Raw genomic sequence first — 26,716 nt, 5'->3', positions numbered from 1 at the left:
AAACTGAAGCTTTTCCCAAACTCACATGTATGGAGTGTCTGATAATTAAGAAGGTCACTATTCCAGCTGAAGGACTTTCCACAGTTGGAACATTTATGTGGCTTCTATGTGGCTTCTCTGATGATGAGAATGGTTACTATGATCTCTTAAGCTTTTTCCACACACTGAGCATTTATACTGTTTCCCTCCAGAATGGATTCTTTATTTAACAGCACACAGCTCTAAGTGAAGCTCTTTCCACACTCTAAGCATTTATATAGTTTATCCTGTGTGAATTCTTGCGTGTAAGGAAAGGTGTCTCTTGTACGCAAAGCTGCTTTTACACACTGAGCACTTATATAGTTTTTCTCCAGTGTGGATTTTCTGATGATCAAGAAGTTTGGAGCTCAGACGGAAACACTTTTCGCACTCAGAACATTTAAACGGTCTCTCTCCTGAGTGGACTTTTCGGTGAGAAAGAAGCGCAGAGCTCTGAGCAAAGCCCTTTCCACACTCCAAGCATTTATACGGTTTCTCCCCTGTGTGGATTCTTTGATGACTAAGAAGGTGACTGTAGCGGCTGAAGCACTTTCCGCAATTGGAACATTTATGTGGTTTCTCTCCTGTGTGGGTTCTCTGATGACGAGTAAGGCCACTACGGTCTGTGAAGCTCTTCCCACACTCCGAGCATTTATATGGTTTTTCTCCAGTGTGGATCCTTTGATGATTAAAAAGGTTGTAGGTCTGCCGGAAACACTTTCCGCACTCTGAACATTTATGCGGTTTCCCTTCTGTGTGGATTCTTTCATGTTTAGACAGTTTATTGCTATCAGGAAAGTTATTTCCACAAACTGAGCACTTATATGGTTCCCCCCCATTGGGGATTTGTTGACGAGCAGGAAGCTTGGAGCTCAGACGGACACTCTTTCTGTTCTCTGAACATTTATAGGGTTTCCCTTCTGTGTGGGTTCTTTCATGTAGATGAAGAAGTGACTTGTACTTGAAGCTCCTTTCACACTCTGAACATTGAAACAGTTTATCCCCATTATGTTTTCTTCCAAGGGTGCTGGGATTCAATATTCTAGCTGGGTTTCTTACACAAGGAGAGGCGTTTTCCTGTTTCTTGCCTGTATGATGTTTTTCCAGCATCAGAGTTTCACTGAAGCCAGCACCGTCTGGAACAACAGTGTCCTTCCTCAAATTCTCTTCTGCTTCAGTTTTAATTCCCTGGGGTTCATTCTCTTCAATGCTCTCCCTCCCATCACCTGCAGGAATACAAAGGGAGACCTGATCAGGGAAGAACGGACACCAAAGTTTGAGAACAATCCCAATTAATGTTTGTGTGAAAAGCAGAAAGGGAAGGATAGTCAGGGAGCAGCCACTGTTGATGGGCACTAAGACTGGGCCGCGTTCACCCTTGATCAATGCTCCTGCGGGCCGCATGCTGAAGGTACCGTATTTTTTGCTCTGTAAGATGCACTTTTCCATCTCCAAAAATTAAGGGGAAATGTGTGTGCATCTTATGGAGCAAATACAGGCTCCATGGCTTCAGCGAAACCAACGCGAAACCTACGGAGTGCACCAATCCCTCTTGCTCTCCTGGCTTTGCTTTGCTGGAGAGGTGCTGCGCAGCTTTCCCTCTCTGCGCAGCGCCCCTTCAGCGAAGCAGGAGGAGAAATGGAAGGGGCTCCATTTCTCTTGCTGCTTCGCTGAAGGGGCGCTGCGCAGAGAGGGAGAGATTCCCCCCCCCCTTGTTCTCCCCCTCTAAAACTAGGTGCGTCTTAGAGCAAAAATACGGTAAGTGTGGCCAAAGATGAGCGTGGCCACTCCACATTGTCTTTCTCACACATACACCCTTGCATGTACACACACAGGACACACACCTCACACCTGAACTGTGCATATCAGCTGGGCTAGGAGTCCTCAGATCATTCTGCCCAGAGCAAATTTGACAGCACACTTGCCAAGCAACAAAATCTTACCTCTCCTAATCCCCTCGTGTTGTGCCTGAGGTTCTCCCAACTTGCCAGAACTGATTTGGAGGGGCACACAAGCAGAAGAGAGGAGAAAAATAGACCCACGGCACTTGTGGGGTTCATTTTACATCCCACTAGCCTAACTATTTAGTTGTATCTAGCCCTCGAAAATTAAAAGAAGCCTGCTTCTTGGGAGAAAAGCAATGACAAACCTAGACAGCATCTTAAAAAGCATATTGCCAACAAAGGTCTGTATAGTTAAAGCTATTGTTTTCCCAGTAGTGATGTATGGAAGTGAGAGCTGGACCATAAAGAAGGCCGATCGCCGAAGAATTGATGCTTTTGAATTATGGTGCTGGAGGAGACTCTTGAGAGTCCCATGGACTGCAAGAAGATCAAACCTCTCCATTCTGAAGGAAATCAGCCCTGAGTGCTCACTGGAAGGACAGATCCTGAAGCTGAGGCTCCAATACTTTGGCCACCTCATGAGAAGAGAAGACTCCCTGGAAAAGACCCTGGTGTTGGGAAAGATGGAGGGCACAAGGAGAAGGGGATGACAGAGGATGAGATGGTTGGACGGTGTTCTCGAAGCTACCAGCATGAGTTTGACCAAACTGCGGGAGGCAGTGGAAGACAGGAGTGCCTGGCGTGCTCTGGTTCATGGGGTCACGAAGAGGCAGACACGACTAAACGACTAAACAACAACAAAGCCCTTGGTATGTATCAGGTCACACATTTCATCCTTAGCGCCTCTTTCAGCAGAGCTCAAAAGCAGCAGGGACAACAACTGAGACCTCGTGCTATGATCTTATGATGCTGTCCTGAGTGGGTGGGGAACCTCAGGCTAAGAGAAGGAGGATACGAACCCAGAGAGGCCAGATTCCTGTAATTCTCCTCCATGACTTCTCTGTGCAACGCCCTCTGCCCCGGATCCAGAAGGGCCCACTCCTCCTCTGTGAAATGCACGGTCACATCCTCCAAGGTCACCGAGCCCTGAAAGCACCAAAAAGGGAAGAGCTTTATCTGACAGATAATTTAGGAATCCTTTTTTTTTATAATGATATTTATTACTTTTTCAAAATTTCCAACACAGCACTACAAACACAGAGAAAAAGAAGAAACAAAAAACAGAAAACAATATGAATGGACTAACAAATCAAGCAAAAACAGACAAAAACAATTTTAAAAAACACCTCGAACATTTTCAATCTCTTATAATTCATTCACTTATTTCCAGCGACTTCCTCACACCTCCCTTTTTGTATGCCACTTCTATTATTTGTCTCAGCAATTCCTTTCCATCTTACTCTGTTTTCTGTTCTATAATTATCTTAACACATTCTTGCCATACTTTCCCTTTAATTTTCTATTAATCTATTTATACTTAATTCCTTATGACATTTCTACTAAAGCCATGTAATTTCATTCCAACATTTTTCTAACATTCCTTAATTTTACAATATTTCTATAATAATCTTTAAACTTTTTCCAATCTTCTTCCACCGACTCTTCACCCTGGTCCCGGATCTTGCCAGTCATTTCCGCTAACTCCCTATAGTCCATCAACTTCGTCTGCCATTGTCCAACTTCAGTGTTTTCCAGAAGCAACCATTTTCTCAATCAGCAAAAGGCAGATGGTTCACAACGAAGTTTAAAGGTCTGGCAGGGCAGGTCCACCTCCTTCTTAGCATCCATCAATATCTTAAGCTTAACTCGAGGCTTCCTGCCCTGCCAAACAACTCTAGGAGCATCCCTCTGCCACCTCCTGAGACCCCTCCATCCCATCCAGAGCTTGCAATGTTTAAACAAAAGCAACATCCCCAGCAACACAGCAGCCCCCATCCCCGCCACAACAACTCGGCCCAACAGTAACAACTTCTGGTTTGTCCCTATTTCCAAATTCCCCTTCTCTTCAATCCAACATCCTTCACAGTTGTCCTTAAGCAGATTCACATTTTTGGCGGTCATAGATAATTTAGCAATCCAAAGAGGTAGTTAAGGTGAGGTGACTGCAGGTTCCCCTGCGGAATCCAAAGGATGTCTGAAGAGCCCAGCAGCAAGAATACTCATCGCAAAGTATTGGAAGACACAAGATTTACGCACTCTGGAAGAATGGCAGATGAAAGTGATGGACTACATGGAATTGGCGGAAATGACTGGTAGAATCCGAGACCAGGGAGAAGAGTCGGTGGAAGAAGACTGGAAGAAATTTAAAGACTATTTACAAAAGTAATGAATGTTAGAATGATGTTTGAAGGAAGTTAAGCGGTTTCTAGCTGTAATGATATAAAAGAATATGGAAAAATTGGATTTTTAAATAGGTAAAAAATTAATGTTATAATATATTAAGATCAAAGATCAGGATAAAAGGAGGGAAAGAAATTGCTGAATTAATTAATTGAATTGGAATACAAAAAAGGGAGGTATGAGGAGGTCAGGGAAACAAGGATATGAATGTAAGATATGGAAAGGTTGATTTTTTATTTTTCCTTTTTTATCTTTTTCTGTAAGTGTACTTATTTTGTATTTTTCTTGTATTTTTATCTTTTATTCTTGTATTTTTTGAATGTATGTAATTCCTTTTTCTGAAACTCTAATAAATATTTTATTAAAAAAAGTAATAAAGAGCCCAGAAGCCCCAATGGGATGCCAGGACCTGAGCATAAGAGGCTTCTCTTGTTCCCCAGCGAATGTTACTTCCGAGTTATGGTGCCTCCGATCGTGGAGGTGGAACATAGCCGTTGTGGCTACTAGACAAGGTCGGTTTCTCCCTGGAAAAGCAGTCACCCTTGCTGGAGAACATGTCAAGAGCTTTGTTGGATCAGGCCAATGGCCCATCTACTCCAGCTCCCCGTTTTCACAATGGCTACCTGCATACTGTATGGGAAATGCACTTGGAAGCCAAAAATGTATTGAGGATCAGGTAGGTAGCCGTGTTGGTCTGACACAGTCGAAATAAATAAATAAAAATGTCCAGTAGCACCATAGACCAACTAAGTTTGTTCTGGATGTAAACTTTTGTGAAGAATCTGAAGAAGTGTGCATGCACACGAAAGCTTATACCCAGAACAAACTTAGTTGGTCTTTAAGATTCTACTGGAAAATTTTTAAATTTTATTTATTTATTTCGAATGTATTGAGGAGTTAGTGATCTGACACGGTTACCCTTCCTGCCTCCGTTCCTTCCCCCTTCCTCGCTCTTGTTAAGTTTTCTGATGGCGTGGGAACATTCTTTAATGTCCTGAAAATGCTGGGAGGCGGTAAAGCCCCACACACAGCTGCCATAATCAGTTGGGAGGATAATGCGGGGTACCTTCTTTGATGTTGGACATTGTTCTTTAGAAAGTGAGGTATTGGGAGGGGATGGCTAATGGATGATCTGCACGGAGAAATGTAAAGTATTGCACTTGGGCAAAAAAAATGAGAGGCACAAATACAAGATGGGGGACACCTGGCTTGAAGGCAGTACATGTGAAAAGGATCTAGGAGTCTTGGTTGACCACAAACTTGACATGAGCCAACAGTGTGACGCGGCAGCTAAAAAAGCCAATGCAATTCTGGGCTGCATCAATAGGAGTATAGCATCTAGATCAAGGGAAGCAATAGTGCCACTGTATTCTGCTCTGGTCAGACCTCACCTGGAGTACTGTGTCCAGTTCTGGGCACCACAGTTCAAGAAGGACACTGACAAACTGGAACGTGTCCAGAGGAGGGCAACCAAAATGGTCAAAGGCCTGGAAACGATGCCTTATGAGGAACGGCTAAGGGAGCTGGGCATGTTTAGCCTGGAGAAGAGGAGGTTAAGGGGTGATATGATAGCCATGTTCAAATATATAAAAGGATGTCACATAGAGGAGGGAGAAAGGTTGTTTTCTGCTGCTCCAGAGAAGCGGACACGGAGCAATGGATCCAAACCACAAGAAAGAAGATTCCACCTAAACATTAGGAAGAACTTCCTGACAGTAAGAGCTGTTTGACAGTGGAATTTGCTGCCAAGGAGTGTGGTGGAGTCTCCTACTTTGGAGGTCTTTAAGCAGAGGCTTGACAACCATATGTCAGGAGTGCTCTGATGGTGTTTCCTGCTTGGCAGGGGGTTGGACTCGATGGCCCTTGTGGTCTCTTCCAACTCTAGGATTCTATGATTCTACGTAGCCAGTCGCCACACAGGCTATCTATAAAATCAGATGGTCTGGGCTAGGTTTCTCTGCAGCTCGTGCACGGACTGATCGGCCGCAGATCCGTGCAAACGGAGGCTACCTGGGGAGTCGCTTTGCTGCTTCTCGGGGGCTTCCAAGCAGCAGATTGAAGTGTTTGCTTGGTCTGTCTACATTGCTTGCTGCTTCAGAGTGGAATATTCAATCTTCTCATTCACTTGTGCATTTCATATTGCTTCTGGATCTCATTTTAAAAGAACCACCTTGCATTTGGCAAAACATAAATCTGTACGAAACCCCCAAGCAGCCTTCTCCTCTCCTGTGGTTTTCAGAAGCATTATTGCCCGGTCCACAGAGACAAAGCACAACCATCAGGGTTCGTTGCCACCAATGGCCTCATCCTCCCTGAATTTCTTTTATCCTCTTTCAAAGCATCATTGGTAGTTAAGAAAGCTTTTCAAAGACACTCTGAATACCACTTTTTGGGAAGGGTAAGGAGAGCAGCACTGTTGTGCTCATTTCCTGCATTGGGGCATCTGGTTAATAATAATAATAATAATAATAATAATAATAATAATAATAATAAATAAATAAATAAATAAATAAATAAATAATACCCTGCCCATGTGGCTGAGTCCACCCAGCTTCTCTGGGTGGCTTCCAACAGATATTGAAAATAGAATAAAACATCAGCCATTAAAAGCTTCCCTAAACAGGGCTGCTTTCAGATGTCTTCTAAAAGTCAGATAGTTGTTTATTTCCTTGACATCTGGTGGGAGGACGTTCTACAGGGCAGGTGCCACTACTGAGAAGGCCCTCTCTGCCTGGTTCTCTGGAACCTCACTTCTCGCAGGGAGGGAACTGCCAGAAGGCCCTCGGAGCTGGACCTCAGTGTCCGGGCTGAACGATGGGGGTGGAGACGCTCCTTCAGGTATATTGGCCCGAGGCCGTTTAGGGCTTTAAAAATCAGCACCAACACTTTGTATTGTGCTCGGAAGCTGCCACTGTGAGAACAGGATGCTGGACTAGATGGGCTCTTGGCTTGATCCAGTCAGCTCTTTGTATGTTCTTACTGAAAGGAAATCCTAACGATGTCAATGGGACTGAATACCAGGCGCTGGGAATCACAAGTGGGGAGAGCGAGGCTTTTGAGCTCATGTCTTGCTTGCACTGTGGCATCTGGCTTGCCATTGGCCTGATCTTTTAGCCAGGCTCTTCCAAAGTTCTTCTGCAGCTAAGGAAGAACATATTAGAGCTGCAAAAAGAAAACAGAAACTATGCAGAGCAGGCATAGGCAACCTCGGCCCTCCAGATGTTTTGGGACTACAATTCCCATCATCCCTGACCACTGGTCTTGTTAGCTAGGGATGATGGGAGTTGTAGTCCCAAAACATCTGGAGGGCTGAGGTTGCCTATGTGTGATGCAGAGCATTCAAAGCCTGCACATCGGGCAACTGTACCAGAAGCCATGGGGAAGGGGCAGATCCTGCACAGCGCTCCATTCCTTCTTCCTGCACCCGATTCAGCAGCTCTCCAGCAACAGTTTCTGCTCCACGCAGAGAAGGAGACGGTCTGGAAGAAAACGTCACCATCATTTTTGCAACGGAACCGGGGCTTTCGTCTGGGGGTGGCGGCCACAAGACCAGGTCTGCGATTCCTGCATCGCAGGGCGTCTGACTAGATGCCCCTTCTAATTCTCCAGTTCTGTAATTCTGTGGTTCTGTTGTTTTCACCATCTGCAAGGGAGACAAAAGAAGGTCGGAGGGCATTTTAGACCTTTGCAACAACGGGGGGCACCTCAGGCTAAATGTGGACCTCCAGACCTCTCTGTCTGGCCCTCTGAACCCCCCCCCCCAAGGCCACACCTCCTCAAGGGCTTTCTCCTGGTTGGAACATGCCACTTGAAATGTGAGCATGCCTCTTGCTTGCACAGCTAGAACGATGCTTACTATACCAAAGTTAAGAGTCACATTCATTGCTCCACCCACTTTTTGCCTCTGGCTCCGCCCACCGGGGGGTCACACCCACCGACGGCTTTAAAAGAGGATTAGACAAATTATTGGAGGAGAGAGCTATTGAAGGCCTCTAGCCATGGTGGGTATGCTCTGCACCTACTCTTGGGTTTTATTCTTTTAAGGCTTACAGCAGAGTTTCTTTCTACAGAGAATCTTTATTATTATTTTTAAAAAAATTACATTGGTCAAATAAAACAACCCAATTCCTTCTCCTCCAGCCATCTGGCCAGAAACTCAATTGCTGACTTATTTGCACTTCTGTTCATTTACACACTGACTGACATTTATTGACCACATGCCCTTAATAAAGGCACCCGTTGCTGGGGAGATTTTTCTGTTGCCTAGCAACCTTTCCTAGACCAATCCTCAAGTTCTTTCTAGAATATTCCGTTCACATCCAGAGGTACCACTGTACCTTGGTTCTCAAACTTAATACGTTCCGGAAGTCCTTTCCAAAAGCAATGCATTCCAAAACCAAGGTGTGCTTTGTGGGATGTAAAGCTGCAGTCAAGTGCAGCATTCCGACAGAGGACTAGGGGCTTCCATGTTCTAACCCAGGGGTCTGCAACCTTTAAGACAAAAAGAGCCGCTTGGACCTGTTTCCGAAGAAAAAACAACAACTGGGAGCTGCAAAACCATTGTGACATTTAAAACAAATATATCTCCGGAGCCACGATCTGACAGCGGGCGGGAAGGTGACGTCGGGATGGTGCATGACTAACGCACGCACCGCCCCCATGCGACGTCACAGCCAGTACAGCCCCCGCCACTGTGAGGAGTGTGTGCCTCCTCCCCTCGCTAGTATCCGCCCCGGAGCCGCAGCAAAGGTGTAAAAGAGCCACATGCGGCTCCGGAGCTGCGGGTTGCAGACCCCTGTTCTAACCGGTTGCTGTGAGAACCAGTTTGTCGGTTGCTGGTAGTTTTGAAAGGTAACTGCTCAGTTGAAGTCACCTCAGGACCAACTTCCCTCTGGTATAGTTTATTTGCTTGTTATGTAACCTCAGCCTGCCTTCAGGTACAGTTCTGTAAACCGGAATGAATCTGAGAGTAAAATACCGTATTTTTCGCTCTATAACACGCACCAGACCATAACACGCACATAGTTTTTAGAGGAGGAAAACAAGGGGGAAAATATTCTAAACGAAATAGTGGATATATGATTTTTGTGGTTCATGCGGTGGCCACAAACATGTGATCTGACAGTGAGTTTGGAGTAGCCCAATGCAAAAATCCTGAGGATCCATGTGGATCCATGCTTTGTAACCACGGAGGAGGAAAGGAAGGGGAACCATGGATCCTCTGCTCACGACTGCAGCAGATCCCCCCGCCACCCGCAGGCATTCGCTCCATAACACGCACAGACATTTCCCCTTATTTTCTAGGAGGAAAAAAGTCAGTGTTATGGTGCAAAAAGTACGGTAGTTTTATACAGTGGTACCTCTGGTTGCGAATGGGATCCGTTCCAGAGGCCAGTTCACAACTTGAAAAGAACGCAACCCGCAGCGGCGCGTCTGTGCACGTGCAGGTTGCAACTTGCTGCTTCTGCGCATGATGTCATTTTGCGCGCCTGCGCATGCGCGAGCAGCAAAACCCAGAAGTAACTCTTTCTGGTACTTCTGGGTTGCTGCGGGACGTAACCTGAAAGAACGTAACATGAAGTGGGCGTAACACGAGGTATGACTGTATTAACATGAATCAGATTTGTGTGTGTATTCTTTAAGAGGGATTCAAAGAGATTTTTAACCAGGAAGGCATCTTTATTAGTAGAACTCAGACGGGTCAGCAACAAGCTGATCGCTGCATAAACTTAAAAAGGGGATTGTTTAACTCTGCTAAAGTAAACCTCCCCACACGCTTTTCCATAGAAAGTAATGCAAAATGGATTAATCCGTTCTAGACCTTTAAAAACAACCCCTAAAATAGCAGTTTAACTTGAATTTCACTATCTAACGAGACCATTGATCCATAAAATGAAAGCAATAAACTATGTACTGCAGTCACACTATCAATCAGTAGCTGAACTGGGTTCCACACAGTCGCAAAAAATGAGCCACAAAAACAAAAACGCAAATTACCGTATTTTTCGCTCTATAACACGCACCCGACCATAACACGCACGTAGTTTTTAGAGGAGGAAAATCCGTAGGCATGCCACCCGTAGGCATTCCCTCCATAACACGCACAGACATTTCCCCTTACTTTTTAGGAGGAAAAAAGTGAGTGTTATGGTGCAAAAAATACGGTAAATAGCAAAAACAGACAGACCTCAGTGTTAACACTCAAAACAGAAGTGTGGCACTCAAATCGTCAGCGTAACACTCAAAACGGAAGTGTGGCATTCAAAACGGAGCATGTTCAGCTTCCGAAAAAAGTTCGCAAACTGGAACACTTATTTCCGGGTTTGCAGTGTTTGGGTTCCAAGTTGTTTGAGTACCAAGGCGTTTGAGAACCAAGATACCACTGTATTCAAAACCACTGACCTAAAGCGTTAGCACCTGGATGAAGCCATCTCTCACCTGCTGTTCCTCCTCCTGCTTCATGTCCTCTGCCCGGCTCTGGCGGAAACCTTTGGTCAGGGAACTGGTCTCCTTTCTGCATCCCATCACCCAGTTCTCCATCTCCGGGGGGAGGAGAGCCAGGAACTGCTCCAGGATCGCCAGGTCCAGGATCTGAGTCTTGGTGTGTCTCTGGCAAAGGTGATGGAGTCGGCTGCAAACATACAAGGGCAATCTTGCTCTAAGGCATAGCTGTCAACTTTCCCCTTTTTTAAAATCCTATTCGAAATAATAGGATTTCCCTTTAAACAAAGGGAAAAGTTGACAGCTATGCTCTAAGAAAGTGCTTCACTGACTGGGACCCGGAGCTCCTGGCTTAGCTAATGAAAGGAAAACACACACACACACACAGTGGGTGTCAACCTTGCATGGCTGGAACATCTATACAACTCCTCTGGGAATAGAGGCAGCTTTATGGAGTGAGACCACTGGTCCACCTAGCTCAATACTGTCCACACTGACCGACAGCAGCTCTCCAGGATTTGGGGCAGGCAGGGTGTGTCTCTCTCAGCCCCCAACTGGAGATACCAGATACTTTGGAGAGCCGCTGCCAGTCTGGGCAGGCAACGCTAAGCGAGGTGAACCGATGGTCTGACTCAATATTCTTGGGTTTTTCCTTAGTTGGCTGCTGCTTTGCAAGTGTTAAAAACTTGGAAGCGGCATCCACCCAGTTCCCCAGTTCTGTCTCACCTGCGCATCAACCAGCACTGCTTGAAATAGCAAATAAAACGGCGCCCTATTGGAAAACCGAGGGGCGAGGAGAAGAGTCTCCTGACTTACGGTTTATTTATATTTGCAAGGACGACTTCAGATTGCAAGCCTAGGCGCTGAACCACATGGATCTTACATAAGAAGAGAAAGAAACAGGGAGGGAGAGAGAGGGAGAAATGGAGGGAAGGAAGAAGGGAGGGAGGGAGGAAGAGGAGGAGCCTTGGTAGGATTCCTGGGAAAGTGCAAAGTGCATTTTCCCCGGGCGATCGGCCGGTTTCCCCACCTGCCCTCTGCTGGCTGGAGCCGTGCAAAGTTGATTGTCCCCAACAGCCCTTTTTTGCAAGCTTTTTTTTTGCAGAGAAGGAACCCCCCCCCGCCCCATTCTGACTCGCAGGTTCTCGAAATCCATCCCTTGGTAGTGCTTCGGTCAAGATGTTTTATTTATTGCATTTATATTCCCCCTTTTTTCCTCCAAAGGAGCTCAACGCAGCGTACGCAGTTCTCTCCCTCCTCATTTCACCCCCCCCACAACATAGCTGTCAACGTACAGATTTGAAAATAAGGGACCAGCAACCTCGAAAATAAGGGATCAGCAGCGAAAATAAGGGATTTTGCTTGGCTTATACAGAAATCCGCCACTGATGGATCCTTGCTGCTTTTGCTGCCACTGACTGTGTTTTGCAGGGGGTTGGGCTACATGATCCTCAGGGTCTACAATTCCCACCAAAGAAGAGGGGCAGACAAAACTGATGAACGACGTCGAGATGGCAAAACTTACAAGCAGAATTAGAAACCAGGAAGAGGACCTCTTTAATAAAGAATGGGGAAAGTTTATAATTTAGTTGAAAAGCTATTGGAAAGAGTGACATTGGTAGGACTGACAGAAAACTTGTAGTAAAAATTTGAACTATGGATGGACAAATGATTTATAAAAATAGAGTTATGAAAGGGATGCAGAGGGAGAAATCACTACATTAAGATGCTGCACTGGTTGGAGGGGATGCTAAGCAGCACATCGGGACTGCCGTTGTCCTGGTGCAAGGAGTTCCATCTGCCCTTCCCCGCCCCGAGAGGGAGGGAGGGAGACTCTTGCCCACACCGGCCTGTCTCCTTGGGAGAGACCTCGTGCACGCTCTCTCTCGGCGGAGGACCCTGAGCTGCTGCTTCCCGGGAAATTTAAGGGACATCATCAATAAGGGACAGCAGCGGGACACGGCGCTGGGATAAGGGAGTTTCTTTTTTTATTATAAATGTTTATTGGATTTTCACAAATTATAAGAACACACACAATACACAAAACAAACACACACACACAAAAACAAACATGTATAATTTCGAATCCTTCTTTTCTTAAAACTTACTTCCCCGACTTCCCCATACCTCCCCTTTCTGTATCCCAATTCCCAAATTTGTTTCAGCAAATCCTCCCCCTTAATTTTATCTAATTTTTCCTTATTCTTTTCTTTTACTTAATCTTTTACAGCTGTAATCCCCTATTTTTTATAACCACAACATTTTAGCACTCATTAATTTTACAATATTTCTTAAGATAATTTTTAAATTTCATCCAATCTTCTTCTGCCGTCTCTTTCCCCTGGTCTCGGATTCTGCCAGTCATTTCAGCCAGTCCCATGTAGTCTATCACCTTTGTCTGCCATTCCTCCAGAGTGGGGAGGTCTTGTGTCTTCCAATACTTTGCGATAAGTATTCTTGCTGCTGTTGTAGCAGGGATAAGGGAGTTTCCCGCCAAATAAGGGACGGTTGACAGCTATGCCCCACAACAGCCCTGCAAGGTAGGTTAGGCAGAGAGCAGGTGCTCACCCAGTGAGCTTCATCATGGCTGATCAGAAGCCCCCACCCCGTGCGGAGTCGATGGACACACAGAAAAACTTTCTGACAGTCAGAGCTGTTCAGCAGTGGAAAGGACTCCTTCAGGAGGTGATGGACTCTTCTTCCTTGGAGGTTGGGTGGCCATCTGTCATAGATGCTTTAGCTGAGATTCCTACACTGCAGTGGGTTGGGCTGGATGATCTCTGGGGTCCCTTCCAACTTGCCCGTTTCTTTTAGGTCAATCTTTTTTTAAAAAAAATAAAACAGAGAAAAGGGGGGAAGCATTACAGCTGTCAAAACACTTATACATGTCAAAGCAACAAACTGACACATCACAAGCAGCTGGTACAACTTTTAAAAAAGAAATAAATAGTAGATAAAAGCAGGTGGTGATTTAAAACCAAAAACCAATATCCCTGCAGTGCATACAATTGTGGGAAGGTTTCCTTTAGCAGAGTTAAACAATCCCCTTTATAAGTTTATGCAGCGATCAGCTTGTTACTGACTCGTCTGAGTTCTACTAATAAAGATGCCTTCCAAGTTAAAAATCCCTTTGAATCCCTCTTAAAGAATACAGTGGTACCTCGGGTTACATACGCTTCAGGTTACATGCGCTTCATGTTACAGACTCCGCTAACCTAGAAATAGTACCTTGGGTTAAGAACTTAATTCGTTCCGGAGGTCCGCTCTTAACCTGAAACTGTTCTTAACCTGAAGCACCACTTTAGCTAATGGGGCTTCCCGCTGCCACCGTGCGATTTCTGTTCTCCTCCTGAAGCAAAGTTCTTAATCCGAGGTACTATTTCGGGGTTAGTGGAGTCGGTAACCTGAAGCGTCTGTAACCCGAGGTACCACTGTACACACATGAATCTGATTCATGTTAACATGAAACTATTTTACTCTCAGATTCATTCAGGTTTACAGAACTGTACCTGAAGGCAGGCTGAGGTTACATAACAAGCAAATAAACTAGACCAGAGGGAAGTTGGTCCTGAGGTGACTTCAACTGAGCAGTAGATAGGTAGCCGTGTTGGTCTGCCATAGTCAAAATAAAAAAATTCCTTCCAGTAGCACCTTAAAGACCAACTAAGTTAGTTCTTGGTGTGAGCTTTCGTGTGCATGCACACTTCTTCAGATACACTTCTTCAACTGAGCAGTTATCTTTGTGATAGGAATTTTATGGTCTTAGATATATGGCAATGTTCATAACTGCACATACATAGATCAACACAGGAAGACCAACCTGGAACCATTTTGATTCCTAAACTGACCAAATCCTTTCTCTGCAAGGTTAAACTGGAAAAGCCTCCCCATTGTCTCTTTCCTCACAAATCCTGTCTCAAGGATATGTCTGTTTGAATAAGGTGTGAGCCTGTGACCTGGGGCCCAGGAAATAAGTATTTTACCACTACAAAAGAATGGCCAGGCTCCCCAGGAAATCTAATCAAGTAACCTGCTAGACAGGAGATAAACTGTGACAGGAGAAAAACAACATTAAAATTTCTGTGATGTAGGTGGGATGTATCTGAGGGGTGGTCTTAGGTTACACCCCTTCTGTGATGTATGCATAATGTTTCTGGGGGTGGTCTTGATCTAGAGGATGGGAATTTCAAAAGTCTTTATAAGCCCTTGCACAGCAATTTTGGGGGGTCCTCTTCCTCTCCTGCGTGTGAGGGGAGCACCCTGTTGCAACAGATCAATAAAGATCAGGCTTACTAGCTGCTTTGCTTCTCAATATTCTCTGGTTGGCCTCTGTTATTTTCTCCTACCAATAGGGAACCTATGTAAGGACTCTATATGGGCTCTTGGATACCCCATAAGGGAAGAAGGGCATATTTTTATTTACAACATCTTTCAAAACTACCAGCAACCTACAAACAGGTTGTCACAGCAACCGGTTAGAACATGGAAGCCGTTAGTTCTCTGTCAGAATGTTGCACTTGACCGAACCTTTACATCCCATAATATGATCCCTGGGGTCCCTTCCAACTGCCTGTTTGTTTTAGGTTAATCTTTTTCAAAAAAAAAAAAAAACAACAGAAAATGGGGTGAAGCATCACAGCTGTCAAAACACTTATACATGTCAAAGCAACAAACTGACACAACACAAGCAGCTGATACAACTTTTAAAAAAGAAATAGTAGATAAAAGCAGGTGATGATTTAAAATCAAAAACCAATAAATCAACATCCCTGCAGCGCACACAATAGCCAAAACATATTAGTCGGGCCGGTAAGTTTGTTATTCGTCTCTCTCTCAGGAAGGATGAGCTCAAAGCCAATTGCAAAATTTTCATATAAAAATGGAACCTTCTTTTTTTTTAAAAAAAATGCATCACTCTGAGAGACTGGCGAGGCCAAGTGTCTGCGGTGATGTGGTGCTGAAAGAGTTAATATGGCCAAAGAGCCGCGTGGGCCTAGACAAGACGCGGGAAAACACGGGAGCAGGAAGTGAAGGCGATCCATAGAGAAGGGTTCTTTCTTCCCGGCTTCCTTCCTTCCTGCCCCGCCTCCTGCCTCCCACGTGGGGGAGGGGCTGCTGCCTTCCGAGGGTGAGCCTTAAGCCGGGGCTTCTGCATTGAAGGACAAAAGGCAGACGAGCGGGCGAGGAGGAGGGGGAGCAAAGCCTTGAGATTTGGAAAATGGGAGCGGGGGGGTTGGGGGGGTCCCCTGGGTGGGGGGCGCGAGGGGATCCTGCCGTGGCGTGGGGGGGGGGGTAAAAAAATGCATATATGCCTTTGCAGATTAGGATTTGTGGGCTGTTTCTGTCACTAACCCTGCATCCATCTCTAGCTGCTCATTTTCCTCTCGCAGGTTCCCAAATCAGGTTTCTGTGTGTTGTTCTTTTTTTAGCTCAGCAGGCAGGTGTTCAGCAGGTGAAGCGCGGAGATGTTACTAGTTCTCACCGAAAGGGGCATAGCTCAGGGGTAGAGCATCTGTACTGCATGCAGCAGGTGCCAAGTTCAGTCCCCAGCATCTCCAGGTAGGGTTGCCCCTTGCCCCCAAACCCTCCAGAGCTGCTGCCAGTCAGTGTAGACCGTATTTAGCTTGGTGGGCCAGTGGTCTGACTCCCTAGAACAGGGGTCTGCAACCTTTAAGACAAAAAGAGCCACTTGGACCCGTTTCCGAAGAAAAAACAACAACTGGGAGCCGCAAAACCATTGCGACATTTAAAACAAATATATCTCCGGAGCCACGATCTGACAGCGGGCGGGAAGGTGACGTCGGGACGGTGCGTGACTAACGCATGCACTGCCCCATGCGACGTCATAGCAAGTACAGCGCCCGCCACAGTGAGGAGTGTCGGGGCGCACAATGCGCCTCCTCCCCTCGCTAGTATCCGCCCCGGAGCCGCAGCAAAGATGTAAAAGAGCCACATGCGGCTCCGGAGCCGCGGGTTGCAGACCCCTGCCCTAGAAGGTACCTTCTCAAGGAAAGGGAGATTCCTGGGTCTTTTAGCCGTTGTGCAGAAGAGGGGATTTTTTTGACAAGTTTATTTAATTTTGTTTCTCGTTCCTTGGGGACAAGTTGCAAAGGAACAAAGGAAGCTGCTTATACCAAGTTGCTCCATCTGCCTGAGACTTGCCTACACTGACTGGCAGCAGCTCTCCCATGGTGCCATTTCTAGTCTTGCTCAAGGCAGATCCACTAAAGTGAGCAGACATGACTAATCTAGGTTCATTCATTTGAGTGGATCTATTATGAGTAGAGCGTAGTTTGATGCATTCCAGGGTCTCAGGCAGGGCACACCCTCTCCCAGCCCTACCTGGGACCTTCTGCATGCAGAACAGCTGTCCTGCCTCTGAGCTGTTTACGCCCTTCCCCTTTTAGTTGGATCAGTTTGTTTTGAGGGTTCGATCGCTGTTGGCTTTTATGTTTTGCTTTTTTATATATTTGATGGCTGCGGTTAACCTTGAGGAAGAGAGGAAGCTGCCCTTTTTCTGAATCAGGCCATTGGTCCTTGCAGCTCCCATTTCAATCAGTGTTTAAGTTGCTTTGGGTTGTCCTGGGCAAGATAAAGCGACTGACAAATTTAATAAATCAATAAAAAGAAATAGCTTGGTATTGACTGCAGTGAGCAGGGAAACAGGAGGCATTATAAGATAACATTTAATGCCGGTGCTGCACACTCAGCCGGAGTGTGCCGGAGACCCATAGGTCACATGCCAAGCACTGCCCTTCCGCAAGCGGTTCCGGTCTGCCCCTTCTGCATAACTGCAACAGGGAACCCACAGTCACTTTTACATCTGATTGCCCAGTGATTTGGATGGGGAGCTGCACCTGTTGAACCCACTGTGTGTGAGGCTGTTAGTAGCACAGGAGCGTTGCCAGAGAATAGAAATGCTGGTAACTTCCTTGCGGTTTCCATGTACCGCAACTTAAGAGACCTCCTTATCCTTTCTGTACCCAGCACATTGCTGCCGTCTGGAGGAAAAATTACTGCAAGTTCCAAAGATCTCAGAAGCCCACTGTACATAAGCTCAGAGCAGGGCCTGTAGTGTGGCTGCCCCTGTTCTGTGGAATAGCATCCCTGTCAATCTGCACTTTGGGGAACCATGGAAGACATTTTTATTCCAACAGGATTTCCCAGCTGGATAAAGGGAGTCTTTCCCACAAGTGTCTTCTTTGCTAGGGATTTTAGTCTTGTTATAAACCCATTTGTTACCTTTGTCTGTTTTAACTGCTTTTAATTACCTTATTTGTAAATCACCATGAGAGAGGGTGGTTCAGAAGGCGATGAATAAATCGGTGACAATAATAATGGTTAGCAACTCAAAGCTCTTCCTTAAATTAAATCTGTTTCCCAAGGTAGACAGAGTTTTAGATCGCCAGTAGCCATGATAATCTAACAGGAAAGTCTCTGTGTCTGAAATTGCATTCATTGCAGGGGGTTGGACTCGATGACTCTGAGCCCTCTCCAACTCTGTAGTTTTATTATTTGTAGATGGCTGGAGAAGGAGGAACAGTTAGAGATTATGCCCTTCATGCAGAAGGTTCCAGGTTTAAATCCCTGGCATGTCCAAGGATGGCTGGGAAGGCATTACCTGAAACGCAGGAGGGCTGCTGTTGTATATAAAGTAGCTTCCTATATCCAGCTCCATTAGGCTTTTTATTGTCCTTTTTTATTACTACCATCCAACCTCTGCTTTAAAGAGAGCCTGCCGCCTTCTGAGGTAGTCAGGCTGCTCATGGTAGGAAACCGAGAACCGGGCTAAGTTAGGCCTGATCTGGAGAGGTGATTTTGTTGCGTTCTTAACATTTCTAGGCCGAGAGAGGGAGAAGATGGCCACCGTGGGAAGTGGCGCCGCCATGTCCTTAGCCCTTCCCTACCAGCCAGTGCTTGAGCAAGGGCCTCGGTCTGGAGAGAGAACGGGCGAGGAGGAAGACGACGCAGCAGGCCCCAAACCCGACAAGGACGTCAACAAAAGAGCCAGGAAAACCGTTCCGGCCAGCATGGCGGCGGAGCTCCTGCGATGGCCGGCATCACAACAAGTCAAGCAGGAGCCGGGCGACGGGATCCCGCAGGGCTGGGACGGTCCCTGGCAGGAGTTCCTGAAGGCGGTTCAGTCCCCGCACCCGGGCTGGGGCAACACGCAGCTGCCCGTGGCGTGGGAGGAGAGCAGCAAGGCCTTTGAGGGAGCCGCCGACGCCTGGATGTGGCCCCGAGGGGACTGGGCGGCCCGGCCCTTCTTGGGAGAGCCGCAGCCAGCCCCCCAACACCCTCCGGAAGGCAGAGAGAGGGGCGACGGCACCAGCGGGAAGTTAAAGGCTGAGAGCTCGAGGCCGGGCCTGGTCAGCGCCGAGTCCCAGCGCCGGCGCTTCCGGCAGTTTGGCTACCGGGAGGCTGAGGGGCCTCGCGAGGTCTGCGTCCGGCTGCGGGAACTGTGCCGCCAATGGCTGGAGCCCGAGCGGCACACCAAGGAGCAGATCCTGGAGCTGCTGATCCTGGAGCAGTTCCTGACCATCCTGCCGCCCGAGATCCAGAGTTGGGTGAGGGAATGGGGGCCGGAGACCTGCGCCCAGGCGGTGGCCCTGGCCGAGGGCTTCCTGAGGAGGCCCCGGGAGCCCAAGAGGTGGGAGCAGCAGGTGAGGCAGCTCTCCGCCCCTCAGGACTTTGGAGGGTGGCAGAAGCAGGGCCCCTAACCGCAGCGGGGAGAGCATAGCCATTGTGGCTCATAGTAGCCATCGACAACCGTCTCCCCTCTCAATCTGCCGAATCCTATTTTAAGTCTGTCTACATCCTAACACATACCGTAGATTCCAGCGTATTTGTTGTTTAGTCGTGTCTGACTCTTTGTGACCCCCTGGACCAGAGCACGCCAGGCCCTCCCGTCTTCCACTGCCTCCCGCAGTTTGGCCAAACTCATGCTGGTAGCTTCGAGAACACTGTCCAACCATCTCGTCCTCTGTCGTCCCCTTCTCCTTGTGCCCTCCATCTTTCCCAACATCAGGGTCTTTTCCAGGGAGCCTTCTCTTCTCATGAGGTGGCCAAAGTATTGGAGCCTCAGCTTCAGGATCTGTCCTTCCAGTGAGCACTCAGGACTGATTTCCTTCAGAATGGATTGGTTTGATCTTCTTGCAGTCCATGGGACTCTCAAGAGTCTCCTCCAGCACCATAATTCAAAAGCATCCATTCTTCAGCAATCAGCCTTCTTTATGGTCCAGCTCTCACTTCCATACATCACTACTGGGAAAACCATAGCTTTAACTATACGGACCTTTTTCCAGCGTATAAGACGACTTTTTAAGCCTGGAAATTCCTCCAAAAAGTCGAAGGTCGTCTTATACGCCAGGTATGGGTTCACTGGGCAGCTTCAACAGGCAGCTTCCTCCCAGCGCGGAGCCCGCCGCCCACTTCCGCTGCCCAGTGAAGCTGCCACGTATAAGACTGGGCAGCTGCCAATTTGGGGGGTCGTCTTACACGCCCAGTCGCCTAATACGCCGGAATCTACGGTACATAGCTCTGAAAGGTAAGTCAGGTCACATGCAGTCCATATGAGATTCTAACATAACATTTAGTGAATTTTCAGATGTTGACCATCCTTTTGAAGCAGAAGGCAGTGCGTCTGTAGAAAGGAGCGACTGAAGGTTTGGGTTGCTGCTCTCTGCATCTGTCAGTTTTTCAGTGTTGTCCTCCCAATTAATGTGGAATCTTGTGACCCTGGGGTTAGATGCCACAACATTCCTCTGGAGCTTAGAAAAATCTGGTTTTACCAGAGGATTTTCTCTCAGTTCTGTTTCAGTATATTCACTGTTCACATAATAGCCAACTCTAATAAATTCTTGACCTCTGTAGGTGCAGGTGGTTAACACAACTGTGACTCCTACAGCATCTGCATCCGGAATTAGTCCTGGATTAGGAGCATCTGCCTGGAATACAAACATGTGTCTTCCTGCAGGAACAGGGCCCAACAGAGGTCAAGAATTTTTTAGAGTTGCAGCAACCCAAACCTTCAGTCACTCCTTTCTACAGATGCACTGCCTTCTGCTTCAGAAGGATGGTCAACATCAGAAAATTCACTAAATGTTGTGTTAGAATCTCATATGGACTGCTTGTGACCTGACTTACCTTTCAGCGCTATGTATGTGTTAGGATGTAGACAGACAGCACAGAGACACACATACACACACACACACACCATCACCAGAAATGATTTCCCGAGAATTACATATTCAACATGTGAAGAATTTGTTTTAGAATCCTATTTTAAGGCCGGCCAAATTGGTGGCTCCTCCTCCTCCTTGTGGCAGGGAGTTCCGCAGTTTAACTCTGTTCTCTGTGTGAAGAAACTTTCCCTTTAGTCTGCCTTGTGTCTCCCGCAAACCTTCTTCGTTCTCCCTTGTGGTTCTAGATCTCAAAGCCTTTTCAGGAAATGCCCAAGGCGGAGCAGGCTCCATCAGACGCGGGGCTGTGGCAGCTGTACAGGGAGGCAAAGCAGGACAGCGACGGCAGCTCAGTGGGTAAGTATTCCTCATGCCTGTGCAGGGGGTGTGGCCTCGAGAAGGTTCCAAGGGCCAGTTAAAGGTGCGCAGAGGGCCACATTTCCCACCCCTGCTCTTTTGGTGAGTTATGAAGCCTTCTTTAAAAAAAATAAAATGCCTTGCTTTTACAGTGGTGCCCTGCAAGATGAAAAACCCGCTAGACGAAAGGGTGTTCCGTTTTTGAGCTGCTTCACAAGACGAATTTCCCTATGGGCTTGCTTTGCAAGACGTCTTGCAAGACGTCTTGCGAGTGTTCCGATTTTTTTCCGCTCCCCCCCTTTTTCTAAGCCGCTAAGCCGCTAATAGCCTTTTAGCCGCTAAGCCGCTAAGCCTTTAATAGCTGCTAAACCGCTAATAGCGCTAAGCCGCTAATAGGGTTGCTTCACAAGACGAAAAAACCGCTAGACGAAGAGACTCGCGGAACGGATTATTTTCGTCTTGCGAGGCACCACTGTAATTTGCAATGGTATTTTTCTTTTACTGATCACATTCTAACTGTTTTATTATATTCTCTTGTTTTTGTGGTATTTTACTCTTCTTGGGAACCCCTGCAGGGTGTTAGTTTTTCATCGCCTGAGGTTGAAACCCCCCACAGCATATCAGAGCTATCATAAATAAATATAACAGGGTACTCTGACAAAACACGGCCTAGGCCTTTGCCCAGTTTCACAGGTCGGGCACCACTGCCTAGAAGGCCCTCTGCCTGGTTCCCTGTAACCTCACTTCTTGCAGCGAGGGCCCTCAGAGCTGGACCTCAGTTTCCAGGCTGGACAATGGGGGTGGAGAGAAATAAAAGATATTTTATTTCTACTATATATTTTGGAAGGTTGTTTATCCTCTACTGAACGGGACACATTTGGATATCACAGCCAAATTCTGCACAAAATTCTGAAATTTTTTGAAAAAGAGCAGGATGTTGTGTATGGATACCACTGGACGCCATTTTGAATCAAGATGGCAGGCTGAACCTTTCAAAAATGAAGACGCTCCTTCAGGTGTACTGGGCCAAGGCAGTTTAAGGCTTTAAAAGTGAGCACCAACATTTTGAATTATGCTCAGAAATGTAGTGGGAGCCAATGTAGGTCTTTCAAGGACTGGTGTTACAGTATATGGTCTTGGTGGCCACTCCAAGTCACCAGTCTAGCTGCCGCATTCTGGATTAGTTGCAGTTTCCGGGTCACCTTCAAAGGTAGCCCCACATAGAGCACATTGCAGTAGTCCAAGCGGGAGATAACCAGAGCATGCACCACTCTGGCAAGACAGTCTGCGGGCAGGTAGGGTCTCAGCCTGCGTACCAGATGGAGCTGGTAGACAGCTGCCCTGGACACAGAACTGACCTGTGACTCCATGGACAGCTGTGAGTCCAAAATCACTCTCAGGCTGTGCACCTGGTCCTTCAGGGCACAGTTACCCTGTTCAGGACCAGGCTTCTTCTAAAGTCATCTGAGTTGGTGGTCTCCACTTCCTCCTGTGAGACCAAGTTCCAAAGATGAACTGTGTGCCGCGTGGAGAAGTTATTTTATCTGTCCTGCATCTGTGAACATTTATGCTGGATGAGATGAGTCCTTGGCTTGGCCCAGCAGCCCAGTCTCTCTTTGCGTTCTATAAAGAAATCAGTTCATCATTCAGTTCTCTTATTTGCAAGGAATGACCAATGTGTCTCTCCCTTCTCTTAATTCCCAGCAGGTGATGGGTGGGCGAGCGAGAATGAAGAAGAGAAACCTCGGATGAGATGTTCTGAGAAAACTGGGCCTTCCGGGTCGTACGGAGAGAACCCTTTCCTATGTCCTGAGCAGTTGGGCTCCTTTGAAAACCAGCACAAATCAGAGAATCCACACGACGTCCCCTTGGGAGACGGGGAGTGCAAACCGGTAGCCTTTCCGGGAGTTGTCCCGAAACTTGGCGACCTGGTGGCTCAAGAGAGGATCCACAAGGACCGGAGGAGGAAAGTGTGCACCGAGTGCGGGAAAGCGTTTGGCCGGAGCTCTGACCTCCTTAAACACCGGAGAACCCACACGGGGGAAAAACCTTTCCAGTGCCTGCACTGCGGGAGAAGCTTCAGCGACCGCTCCAACCTCATCGCACACCGGAGAATCCACTCAGAGAAGAAGCTCTACCAGTGCTTGGACTGCGGCAAGAGCTTCTGCCAGAACTCGTACCTGGTCCGCCACCGGAGGACCCACACGGGCGAGAAGCCCTACAAGTGCTCGTACTGCGGCAAAGGGTTCAGCGACAGCTCGAATCTGGTGGTGCACAAGAGGACCCATACGGCCAGCGACAAGCCCTACCGCTGTCCGGATTGCGGGCGGAAGTTCAGCGAGCCCTCGCTCCTAGGCCGCCACCAGCGGATGCACGCCAAGGAGAGGCCCTACAACTGCTCGGACTGCGGGAAGACGTTCCGCCACCGCTCGGATCTGGTCCGCCACCGGAGGACCCACACGGGGGAGAAGCCCTTCAAGTGCCTGGACTGCGGCAAGGGCTTCAGCCAGAGGTCTCACTGCAGCACCCACGAGAGGCGGCACACGAGGCAGAAACTGTACCCGCAGCACTTGGAGGGGGGGAAAGGCTTCGGCCCGGCCGAAATCGGACTTCCTGCGAAGGAGGAAGCGGCGGAAGCGGCTCAAAGGATCGCTACGCAGAAGGACGTGAGGGTGGGGCATATGTGTGTCCTTCTCCACACCGAGTGGGGCTACTTATAGCGCGAGGTAATTTGACACGATGGGACTTTCCGGTTTTTGTTTTGTAAATGGCAAAGTGCATTACTTCAAAATGTGGCGAGCCAGTCCTGCTGTGCTTGAAGGCCTTCTCCTCTGCTCCTTCTCCTGAGTAGGCCCTGGACCTCTGCCCTCAAGCTCTCCCCTGACAGCACCCCTGGCTTACAGTCCGCCTTGTTTGTAAAAGCCCGTTCGCTTGGTACCAATTCTTAACGCGCCCCGAGCGACTAGCATGGACGTTTTACGAAAACGGCTTTTTGCTGCCGTTTTCCACAAGTGACTAACTTAGCCCGTCTCCCGAGTATACTTATTACTTTGTGTTTGTGGACTACTAACTTTTGCCCAATGTATGTGCCGAAATTGGGATCTGACAAAGAATTCCGCCTCCTGTTGATGAGTTTGGCTTTTAAAAAAAAAATCAAAGTAAGTTTCTAGTCCTCATCTGTGCCAAGATAGGTTTGAAAGTTTATATGCATATACACATGATATTTGGAGGTGTCTCGGAAGCCAAAAGAGGGGGTCGAGCGATTGGGGCTTGAGTGGGATCCACAGCACTGGCTCTCTTTCCCCCCCTTCTCCCCATGTCCAAAACAGACTAAAGAGCCACTGGGATTCTGGGAAAGTGCCGCAGGCACCAATCAGCTTCCGTGTAAGGGGTAACTCCTGATCATGTTGCTTGTGCTGAACTTCTTATGGTCTGAGCAAGGAATCTTTCATGGGGGTGGGGAGATGTGTCCTTTGGAAATGGGACTTTGCGGAAAGGCGGTGGATTTTTTACAAGGTGGGGTAGGTAGAATGCCTTCCTGTGACCAACCGCCCATCCTGTCTTGGTGGCGGTGGCTGCAAAATAAATCCTGAACGAAGTAAACATTCATGCGAGGGCTGGCTTTATTTGCCGCGAGGAGAAATAAGAGAGTTGCTTCCAAGCATTGTCCTGGTGTTATGGAATGTTCACCAACAGTCCCCTTGCGGAGGGGGAAGGTTCGCTTAGTGTTATTAGAATTTATATACCGCCCTATACCTGGAGGTCTCAGGGCGGTTCACAGAATAAAATCAAGAAATAAAACCACAGAATACATAATAAAAATAAAAACAACCACCCAGTAGCCCCCCACCCACCACAAAAAAACACATTTTAAAAGGGCATAGGATGTAAATCAGATCAACCAAAGGCCTGGTTAAAAAGGAACGTTTTTGCCTGGCACCTAAAGGTGTACAATGAAGGTGCCAGGCGAACTTTCCTGGGGAGACCATTCCACAGATTGGGAGCCACTGCAGAGAAGGCCCCGTTCTCATGTTGCAAACCTCTCGAGGAGGTGACACACAAAGGAGGGCCTCAGAAGATGATCTCAGGGTCTGGGTAGGTTCATACGGAAAGAGGTATTGCAGTCCTGAGCCGTTTAAGGCTTTATAGGTCAAAACCAGCACTTTGAATTGGGCCCAGAAACTAATCGGTTGCCAATGCAGTCAGACCAGGATTGATGTAATATGCTCAAACCGCCTTGCTCCGGTGAGCAACCTGGCTGCTGAATTCTGCACTACCTGAAGTTTCTGAACTGTCATCAGAGGCAGCCCTACGTATAACGCATTGCAGTAATCTAACCTTGAAGTTACCAGAGGATGGACAACGGTAGTTAGGCTATCCTTGTCCAAATAGGGGCGTAGCTGGGCCACCAGCCGAAGCTGATGGAAGGCACTTTGGGCCACTGTGGCCACCAGGCCTCCCTGTCTGGCCAAGCCATAGAATCATAGAAGCATAGAATCATAGAGTTGGCAGAGACCACAAGGACCATCGAGTCCAACCCCCTGCCAAGCAGGAAACACCATCAGAGCACTCCTGACATATGGTTGTCAAGCCTCTGCTTAAAGACCTCCAAAGTAGGAGACTCCACCACACTCCTTGGCAGCAAATTCCACTGTCAAACAGCTCTTACTGTCAGGAAGTTCTTCCTAATGTTTAGGTGGAATCTTCTTTCTTGTAGTTTGGATCCATTGCTCTGTGTCTGCTTCTCTGGAGCAGCAGAAAACAACCTTTCTCCCTCCTCTATGTGACATCCTTTTATATATTTGAACATGGCTATCATATCACCCCTTAACCTCCTCTTCTCCAGGCTAAACATGCCCAGCTCCCTTAGCCGTTCCTCATAAGGCATCGTTTCCAGGCCTTTGACCATTTTGGTTGCCCTCCTCTGGACACGTTCCAGCCATGCTCGCCTGCTCCCCGTATGTCATGCGTGATGCCAAGTGTGGGCATAAAGCAGCAGAGAGTTGAGGCTTTGGTACATTGTGCTGTGCAGAAATGGCTCACCTGGGATCAAGGTGCTATGAGAGGATTGGCCTGTCCACCTGTCTACATGGCGTGCGGGGAAAAAGAGAAGGATCTGGCACATTGACCGCCTCCGGTCCCCCACTCCTGCTAAACCCACTTGGCTGGAAGCCCCACTGGACACAACAGGGATTCCACAGCCACACCAGCCCTCATGTTGCCTTCCCAAAGCTGATTATTTGAAGGGCCAGGGTCCTAGAAGCCTCCCACCTCCTTCCCAAAGCTGGGGAAGGGCTAACTAGGTTTTGGGAAGGATGTGCGAGGCCTCTAGGACCTCCCTGAATCATTCCGGCTGCCCTTTTTGCCATTTCCCCCAGCTCCGCAATATCCCCTTTCCCCTGTCAGAATGGGGAAAGTTGCATTTTGGGTTGAGCTGGGGGGGGGTTTCCTGCTGGGGCATCCATATCCATCCGGTGTGACATTTATTCCCCACTCTTCTTCGCCAGCAGGTCCCAGGGGAGATTACAATTTTAA

General features: G+C 47.7%; 2 protein-coding genes and 2 long non-coding RNA genes across 8 annotated transcripts in view; 2 read left to right on the top strand and 2 right to left on the bottom strand.

Annotated features, from left to right (window-relative positions):
* The window catches only part of LOC309524730 (uncharacterized protein), a 30,621-nt gene extending 5,837 nt beyond the window's left edge, over positions 1–24,784 (top strand). Inside the window, exons 1-4 of one of the 3 annotated variants that reach the window (XM_082209697.1) lie at positions 15,600–15,771; positions 18,486–19,306; positions 21,073–21,181; positions 22,886–24,784. In XM_082209697.1, the coding sequence (XP_082065823.1) occupies positions 18,503–19,306; positions 21,073–21,181; positions 22,886–23,901 (1,929 nt within the window). In that variant the 5' untranslated portion in view covers positions 15,600–15,771; positions 18,486–18,502 and the 3' untranslated portion in view covers positions 23,902–24,784. Of the gene's footprint in view, positions 1–15,599; positions 15,772–18,485; positions 19,307–21,072; positions 21,182–22,885 lie in introns of those variants that run through there. The other 2 variants (XM_082209696.1, XM_082209695.1) reach the window with 2 other exon arrangements.
* The window catches only part of LOC309525549, a 74,274-nt gene that overhangs the window by 19,074 nt on the left and 28,484 nt on the right, over positions 1–26,716 (bottom strand). The window lies entirely within an intron of this gene.
* Positions 180–13,243, bottom strand: LOC309524889 (zinc finger protein 75D-like). 3 transcript variants are annotated; one of them, XM_082210089.1, is made up of 5 exons: positions 13,212–13,243; positions 10,641–10,833; positions 7,570–7,845; positions 2,822–2,948; positions 180–1,244 (listed from the first exon to the last, which is right to left on the bottom strand). In XM_082210089.1, the coding sequence occupies exons 1-5, from the start codon at positions 13,226–13,228 to the stop codon at positions 262–264; spliced, it is 1,596 nt and encodes a 531-aa protein (XP_082066215.1). In that variant the 5' UTR covers positions 13,229–13,243; the 3' UTR covers positions 180–261. The 3 variants fall into 3 exon arrangements, with proteins under 3 accessions (XP_082066215.1, XP_082066216.1, XP_082066217.1); XM_082210090.1 differs by lacking the exon at positions 13,212–13,243 and adding an exon at positions 11,460–11,592; XM_082210091.1 differs by lacking the exons at positions 10,641–10,833; positions 13,212–13,243 and adding an exon at positions 11,460–11,587.
* Positions 2,956–6,412, top strand: LOC309525430. The gene is made up of 3 exons (XR_014216273.1): positions 2,956–3,994; positions 4,574–5,348; positions 6,112–6,412. It is a non-coding gene; the product is annotated as an uncharacterized lncRNA (long non-coding RNA).

Source organism: Podarcis vaucheri, assembly GCF_965113315.1.
Source record: "Podarcis vaucheri genome assembly, chromosome: 2".
Lineage (NCBI taxonomy): Eukaryota > Metazoa > Chordata > Lepidosauria > Squamata > Lacertidae > Podarcis > Podarcis vaucheri.
This window is presented reverse-complemented; position numbering and strand designations above follow the sequence as displayed.